Genomic DNA, 8,767 nt, shown 5'->3' on the forward strand with positions numbered 1-8,767 from the left:
GCGTGGTATATTCTTGCCAAATATTTAAATAAACTCAAGAATTATTAATAAAAACACTTCATGGTTGTTCTTAAAAATAAATTGACTGACAATTGACAGTACCTCAATTCAATACAATGTCAGAAGACCACCCCAGTGGGCTTCCAGTGCTGTCTTTGTATTTGTATTACCTTCACTGTGCATCACCAAGTTGTACTGTACAACTATGTTCAAGATTCACCTTAACGGTTACAACTAAGTTCCATAAAATAAATAAATTAAAAAAAGGCACACGATACAAAAACAAGTCTTTGATGAAAAGAAGCCTAAAAATACAAAACCTTCCCTTTGCACAATCACAGGCTGTTAATGTTTTAAAGAAAACTAAAACGTCCAAAAATGGAATATTATAATTTTATAAAATGATAACTGATTATATTAAAAGCAGATGAGAAATAACTAATGCCTGCAACAGATTTGTGGTGTCATTTACTTGAAAAGAGAAGATAGTTGCAACAGTTTCCGCTTTCTGCTTACACTTTCTTCTTTGGTGGTTGACTGATCTGCTTCAACTTCCGCGACTACGTTGAATTTTTCTTTAGTGCTTAGAGCTTCTGATTGAGATGGAAGCTTTCCATTTCTGTTATCGTTTCCATTGTACAAACAAGATTCCAGTGTGGCCATAAGTTCTGGTGTTGGTGAATCCGACTCACGCATCTCTACCGGTTTCTCTATTGTGTGATCCTGCAAGTCATTGATAACAAGAATTACGATATAATTCGGAAAAAGAATAATCAAAGCAGAAAAAATTTAACGCTGCGTGAAAACGAAGAAAATTCCTATTTTGGCAAGTGTTATAGATCGAGTTGCCTATTTATAAGTTGTGGACATTGCTAGCTATTAATGCCACTGAATACGCTTAGATTCGTTTACTTTCTATTGTTGAACATCTGACCATTTGTTTAGTCAAATAGTTTGATAAAGAAGCACTGTTTGACTTTTAAGAGTGGAAAATACCCCTTTTCGCGTATTATTACAACTAAAGTGTCTTCATTTAATGGCCATTTATATGCGTAAATCAGGAAATAACTGTATTTTCCATTTTCAGGGTAATTTCTCAATTTATAAACAAAACAACAAATCTAGATATCTAAGATACGGAAACAATATAAACTAGGAAACAAAATAATGACATGAATACTGTCATGCTATGTGTCAAATAAAACACTGCAATCTTTACAAGACAAAGATTAGGATACTTATGAATTGGTTGATTTAGGTTACGCTTCATCACTAACAGGTTAAACTAAAAATATTAGCTTGAAAGAAAGGGTCAAAAAGTTGCCCATAGCGTATTATTAAAATGCATAAATTCTCCCAAATCATTTTATTCAAAAGATTATATTAATATCAGAAAGATATAGTTTTGTAAAATAAATGACACAAATAATAATCATTCGTACAAGGAATATTGGTTTTAAATAATTCCAACTATGGCCTATTGGTAAATATCAGTCCCAACTTTACACTTGCTTGCTGACCGTCCCAACTATTGATGTATTTGTTTTTAATGGGCCGCGACTAACGGATGTTAACTCCGTTAGTGATTTGCTGACGTGGACCTTCTTCTCCGGCCGCATCACGCCGGAAACTTGCCGGAAACCTGCAACTTGCCTCCATTCTCCCTAATATCGTCACACCGAATCCCTCCCTCTTCAAAAGACATCGGAAATTAGAAAATGAAGTAGATTTCATCTTCTTTCATGGCCAATCCCTATATACCAAACCCGATTTTATTTTCAAAAATTTGAAATCAATGTTACACGATTTACAAAATGAGTATAGGGCTTTTGTTAAGAGGATAAAAACGAGTCGGATGATGTATCAATTACCTCGAATGGTGCACGATTGACAAGGGTGGACTTCGCCGGAGACAACAACAGCGGCACGTCGGTTAGGTTTCGAATGAGGGGAAAGATAGAGAGAGATGGTGGAACGATATTAGGGAGAATGGAGGCGAGTTGCAGGTTTCTGGCAAGTTTCCGGCGTGATGCGGCCGGAGAAGAAGGTCCACGTCAGCAAATCACTAACGGAGTTAACATCCGTTAGTCGCGGCCCATTAAAAACAAATACATCAATAGTTGGGACGGTCAGCAGGCAAGTATAAAGTTGAGACTGATATTTACCAATAGGCCATAGTTGGAATTATTTAAAACCAATATTCCTTCGTATAAAGTTTAAAATTTTGGTTTTTACAGTAGCTGCAACATCGTTGATCTCTTTCTTTGTGGCTCCATTTTGCTTCTTACTGTTGCTTGATTTTGCATTCGATTTTTGCTTCTTATGGTTACTTGATTTCTTTGTTGATGATTTAGATGCACTGATCTCTACCGGCTTCTCCATTGTGGGACCCTATACATATTTAACAATCAGCCACTTCATAAAAAGTATTCTAATACTTCAATTTGTACCTCAATATCTTCACTTTTTTCTTCTGTATCTGCATTTTGCTTCTGACCAGTGCTTGATTTTGCATTCGGTTTTTTCATATTTTCAGGTGGTCCGAGGTGGTTATTATCATCTTGATCAACCTTACAGCCCATAGTTTTCATTATGATCTTTCCTAGGGTAAATATAGTCTCCAAAGTGTCCCCTTTTCCAAGCAACTGATGATTCACCTCAAATGAACTTCTGCCCACATCATAAGTTTCTGCCTTATGCGCAAGAACATAAAACAGTTGTACAGCACTGTGAGCAGCATTCTTGGATACAAAAACCTGAAAAAGATTTAAAATATTTTACTCAAACTATAAGTAATAAATAGCAACGAATTAAAACTAATCAGTTTCACTTACTAAACCAGGGCGCGAAAAACCAGGGAATCTAGACATTGTTTTGTGCAGGGTATCTGGATCCACCAAAACATCAATAGAATCTATCACCCGCTTTGTTAATTTATTTACCTTTTTAGCAACCTCGTCATCAGAAACGAACTCATATGGATCTAAAGTTTCAGGGTCAAAGCTGACTAGCCCTTGACTATATTTCCTCGCAAACTTGAGGCCATCCCTCCAACTCTGATGGTATAGAACACAACCGAAAGTCAAAACGACAAAAGGATGTTGGGGTTTATTTAGTAGTGTTTGATGGAAAGCCAAAAGTCCAATCCTGTGGTTAACAGCAAATGCTTGGTCAACTTTAAAGTTTGACTAAAAATGATTAATGATTGAACTAGCTCACCATAAGCAACAGGCAGCTGGCTGATCACAACTAACAAGCTCATCCAAATGAGAGAACAATTTCTGATAAAACAAATTTCAGACATAGTAAGACACATAGATGTAATGTTATATATAAATATTGAGATATAAGCTACCGAGCATACCATCAGCATCATGGTACTTTGCTCAGGTCCAGTTGTTTGTCTGGAAATGTATGCCGCCTACAATCAAACATTTTAAAAATTAGCTTATTGTAACTATATATTTTTTTAAACCATTAATCAGAAGCGTTATTCATAAACTACCTGAAATGGTAGCAAAATCTTGAGAATGTGAAATCTGTGTAGTAAACGGAGGGAAGATTCTGCAGCCCCGAACGAAAACATATAATCCATCTCCATCATTATCCTGGACTGAATAAAAAAGCTGATATAGTTATATCATATATAGTATGACAACATAAAGCGCCAATAACAAATTAACAAGAAGCACAAAAATAAGATATGTAATCTGAAAAATATGTACCGGGCTTAGATTCAAAATAGATGAAGCGAGTTTATGAATTGCGGTTTCGACATCCTTTGAAAGTGATAATCCAAGACGAGCAGCAATTCTCAGTCCCCGAAGGATTCTTGCTGAATAGAATTATAGGCGAGCATAATAGAAATCTAGAGTTAGTTTTTTAAGATCAAATTTGGTGCTAATTAATAAAAAGCATAAAGTTTCGTGCTAAACATTTTTTTAGTTGAAAAGCAATGAACTAACCACAGTCCTCTGTGAATGACACATGCGCAGGTACTATTGTCCGTAGCTGAAATCGTATAACAAAACAACAAACTGAAGTTATTATATCTATTAGCTTAACCTGTTTGACCGCTTAGAATTATTATAGTTCAAATCGACCCATTATTAGATAAGTTAAAATTGCCCCTTCTATAACTAACAAAGTTAATGAAAAAGATCATGCAGAAGTATATGTCTAACCTTTAAGTCCAATAAGTCCTTCATTGCATTGTTGTAATCATATATCTTGTAATTTAGAGGATCAAAAAACAAGCTGCTTTCACAAAATCGCAACATAAAAAAATAAAACAAAAACTATGATATTTATTATACAAGTACACAAAGCAGGCACAAATACCTGTTAACAGTGAAGTCACGACGCATGGAGTTTTTCCAAAGATTAAGGTCAAATTTGTTACAGCCTCTAGGCATTTGAGACACAAGAAATTTTTCTTTTTCTTCAGACTCTTTTGCCAAAGTCTTAAAACTTGATACCTTTTATACAACATACAAAAAAAACTTAATTTAATAATATACTGCATCCAAAAGAATCAGAAAGTTAAAGTGAATACAACAACCTACCTCAATAATTGTTCCCTTTATATGCACTCTACATATAGGAAATCTGCGTCCAACAATTACACAACGATGAAACTGCTTTTTAATCTGCAAAATAAACGTACACACTTAGACCATCAATATCACATGGAATGAATTAAACAGCCATGTAAACAATACAACAATGAAGTAGTTTCAAGAAAGGAGAACCTGATGAAGATCAGCTGTAGTGATGACATCAAAATCTTTTGGTGTCCTGTTTAAAATTAAATCCCTCACACAACCACCAACCAAATAGGCTTCAAATCCTGTAAATAACGAAGTTAATATGGCATCAAACAGCAAGCTACCTGACATTCAATTATATTCTAACTGAATGAAATGTAGGATACGGTAATAATATCATAATCAAAGCTTGAGCTTTCCTTAATAAATGGTTGAATAACTGTTTCCAAATAATGCATAGAATTCATGAAGGTAAACACTACTCAAGGTCTAAAAGTTAAAACATAAAGAGAAAAAGATCATATCAAGAAATGCTCGATATAAAAATAAAAAAAAATGTAACAAAAAGATCACCTCCGCCTCTGAGAATCTTTAGAAGAGTATAGGGAGAAGAAGGCACCATCAGTCGGGTTATCCCCAGTGCTCTGGAATCCATCTTTTGCCATTTAGATGTATCAACTTTACCTGTCAATAATCATCAATACCACAAGCCCAAGAAAACAATTATCACATGCTTCAAAATACTGTTCTTTTTTACTATATCAATTCCCAGAAAAGGTTACATTTCTACCTCAGATATCCTTTTCAGTACACATTTTATAACTAAATCAAAAGATTTAAAAATAGCACAATGCCAATGTTTAAGGCTAAAGCTTGACTCTTTTTCACAAAAGGGAAGCATCTAATCAAACATGCTGGCGTTAACCCTCTCCACGCCAACCATCCACCATGCATCAACCCCTTAAACCATTAACCCAATATGCGCGGCAACCCTGCCACCTCATCTGCCATGTGGGTTTAACGTGGTGGGCTTAACGCCCGACAGCATACAGCCTAACAGAAATTGCGCTAAAAGTTTAAAGCTTGACTCGTTTTCACAGCAGAGAAGCATCTAATAATACGATACACATAACAAATTGCATAGAAAAATTGAGTAGAAAGGTATTGAATTCATTGCTACAGATACAGTGATCGAATATACCTGGTTCAGAAACAGAATCTTTTTGGGTTCGAGGAGGTCGAGGTTTGCTTCCAACTTCAACAAGTTTATGGTAATGTAACTGCAATTGAAAATTCAAAGCACACCAGGTGTTCGACGAAATGCTCAAGCGAAAAAAACAATAAAAGATGGGAAGAGGAACCTGTGAAAGAAGAGCTTTGAAGCGAGCAACGAAGGAATGGCGTTTAATGTATATCGTCGTCATCGGAACGTCAAACAGCGGCCGCTTGCCACGGCGGCGGCGGTTGCTGTAAATCCGGAGGTCACTGAAACAAAGTAAAGAAAGGCGCGATTTATTTATTGTAGTACTTTGTTTGTTCGTACTTATTATTATTATTTTCCCCTTTGTGTCAAATACTTTCTAAGTCAAGAAGGTTTCTAGGTATCCTCGACTCACCAGAGACTGCTCAATAAAATTGATTTAAATCTCATAAATTGAGCCATATGATTTATCGGGGTGTTTGGATGAGCTTTTAAAAATATTTTTTTGTTCTTTTTGAAAAGTAAAAGCAATTATTGAAAAGCTTCAATTTGAAGCTTTTGGAGAAGCTTTGTCAAACACAATTTGTTTTTCAACCAGCAAATAAGCAAGTTTTAAAAGCTCACCCAAACACCCACTAAATGTCATGGTTCCAACCGTTTGACAGCAACTACGGATCAAAATAATTAAATTATACATTATTATTATATTAGCTACGTAATTGTTGACAGACCATATTACTCTTACTTGTTAATCCCTGCCCCTTGGGTGTATATAAATGTATATCTCTAATATAAATATACGGAGAGATTAATTAAAATCATAACATAACCATAAACACACACACACATCAAATTCGTCTGTCTGTCTGTCTCTCTCTCTCTCCATATATTCGGTTTACTCAAGAACCCTAATTCCCATCATTACCATATATCCTAAATGGGAACTCGACAAAGCTAGCAATCATGTCGTATGGATCATTCTTGTCAACCATAGCTACTCTCTCTGTTGTAGCAGGTATGTTTTAGTTATAGGTTTATCATATAATTGATGTTTCCATTACCAACGTAAAAAACTGATCAACATATGGTATCAGAGCGATGTTGATTAATTAATTCTTCATGTTTTTCTCATAAAATCATGATCTAGTTAGGAAGACAGAGACTAAAACCTGATAAACCCTAACAATATTCGGTTTTCGTTATAAAACATGTTATATGTTGAAAATTGATTATAGAAATGTTTCAGAATCATTCGTATTTGATAAACCCTAATAAATTTTAAAAATATGATAATTTCAATGATGTTCTTCGTGCTCGTCACAGTTTTTCAAAAATCACATATAATCTGGTTCAGAATCTGGATGGTGATAATGTTTTTCCTATTATTTTAGTTAAACTTTATCCCAAAGATATTTAGAATTCTGGAAAATTAATAAAAGAATTATTTTTGAAAATAAACAAATATTGGATAAACAAACAATCTCTAAGAATTTGAATCAAACCTTATCACGTAACTGTTTATGGACTTGCAAGTGTATACAATTACGGTTAAAATAGTTTCTGGAAACACTAAGTTCCCGAAAACACCTAGGTTCCGGAAACACTAAGTTCCCGAAAACACATAAAAACCCGTAAACCCTTATTCCCAATAATAAAAAAAAATTTCGTGGATAGTATTAATTAATTAATGTTTTGTAAAATCACTTAAAAAACAAATTTACAAAACATAAAAAGCTTAACTTGAATGAACTGTTGATGCATCACTTCTGTCCAAAGGTGATGTGCTACATCTACCCTATCATTCAAGTCTAAATCCAAGCTTTGTTAGTTTAGCCTAATATGATTTAAATGTCTCATTTCTGCCCAAAGGTGATATGTTACATTTCAAAACTAACGTATGCATGATTAAAATGGTTGTCTCACTTCTGCCCAAAGGTGATGTGTTACAATTGTTTTGCACATATACTTAAATAAACGTTTATTTATTTCTGCCCAAAGGTGATTTATTTTTTATTTAAAACTTTTAATTAATGTAGTCTATTAGTTTGATGTTAATAATAGACATTTATTATCATAGCTTCATAAATTAAAATTGTCCATATCTATGCATGCTTTAGTTTAATTTTCCACTAGATCACTCTATTTTTCTAGTTTAGTATCTTAATATTCTTGTCTAATTTCCATTAACAGTTCTGAATGGTGGAATCACACCATTAACTGGAGATAACTTTGCTGCCTAAAAGGACCCTCTTATGCTTAATCTCGCCTTCCTGGATTTCGACTATGCTCTAGCCAAGGCTAAATCTCCAGCACTGACCGATGAAAGCACTCCTACTCAGCACTTATTATTCGAAAAATGGAGGAGGTGTAACCGCATGCCTCTAATGCTTATGAAAAAATCCATTAGCATGCCAATAAGAGGATCCATTCCAAACTCTAAAATTGCTAAAATCTATCTGGATTCTATGAAGGAGCAACTCATATGAACGTCTAAAAGGCATGCTAGTACTCTCATTCTCTAACATCTGAGAATAATAAATAAAGGAAAATTTTATTATTTCATGTGTGTCGTCACTTAATTTATAAGTAACATATGATATTATGTTAATTTAATAGGGTGTTAGTGCTTGGGTGGTGTTGGGTTTGGGCTTGGGAATGGTTAAGGAAGGGTTATGGGCCATAGGGCCCATGGACCCCCTATATAAACCCTCTTAACTATCAAAAAAATCCATTTCTTTTCCATCTCTTTTCTTCCACCCAAACACTCAAGAACACACGCACACGTTCTCTCTCAAACCCGGATCCAAATTCGAGCCAAATGAAGTACAAATCTCGTGTTCAACATCTTAAAACAACAAGAAACACCACCAGATCTGCGGGTTGTTCAGATCTGAACCCAAACCCGAGACCGTAAGGTGAGTTTTGGTTAAAAAGGCTAAGTTTTAAGGTCGGTTCCAACATGCAAACTGGTATAACGATAGATCGGGCTGTAGGATGTAATAAAAATGTAAACTTGGTA

At 34.7% G+C, this 8,767-nt stretch overlaps 1 protein-coding gene across 1 annotated transcript; it reads right to left on the bottom strand.

Annotated features, from left to right (window-relative positions):
- Positions 1-345: 345 nt before the first annotated feature.
- On the bottom strand, positions 346-6,032 carry LOC143540307 (uncharacterized). The gene is made up of 16 exons (XM_077033410.1): positions 5,909-6,032; positions 5,749-5,827; positions 5,121-5,231; positions 4,752-4,849; positions 4,566-4,649; positions 4,342-4,478; positions 4,185-4,257; positions 3,966-4,011; positions 3,726-3,835; positions 3,506-3,613; positions 3,365-3,421; positions 3,220-3,281; positions 2,835-3,147; positions 2,451-2,756; positions 2,236-2,391; positions 346-723 (listed from the first exon to the last, which is right to left on the bottom strand). The coding sequence occupies exons 1-16, from the start codon at positions 5,969-5,971 to the stop codon at positions 469-471; spliced, it is 2,058 nt and encodes a 685-aa protein (XP_076889525.1). The 5' UTR covers positions 5,972-6,032; the 3' UTR covers positions 346-468.
- Between the last annotated feature and the right edge of the window lie 2,735 nt (positions 6,033-8,767).

The sequence above is a fragment of the Bidens hawaiensis genome, unplaced genomic scaffold (assembly GCF_021521415.1).
Source record: "Bidens hawaiensis isolate Kalapana, Puna unplaced genomic scaffold, B.hawaiensis_p1.1 tig00012186_1, whole genome shotgun sequence".
In the NCBI taxonomy this organism is placed as follows: Eukaryota; Viridiplantae; Streptophyta; class Magnoliopsida; order Asterales; family Asteraceae; genus Bidens; species Bidens hawaiensis.

Coding starts and splice junctions, on each gene's coding strand:
- LOC143540307 (XM_077033410.1), bottom strand. CDS start 5,971: ATGACGACGATATACATTAAACGCCATTCCTTCGTTGCTCGCTTCAAA. Junction 4,479..4,565: donor TAAAGGGAACAATTATTGAG/GTAGGTTGTTGT, acceptor GTTGTATAAAAG/GTATCAAGTTTTAAGACTTT. Junction 3,282..3,364: donor AAAGTACCATGATGCTGATG/GTATGCTCGGTA, acceptor TTGTTTTATCAG/AAATTGTTCTCTCATTTGGA.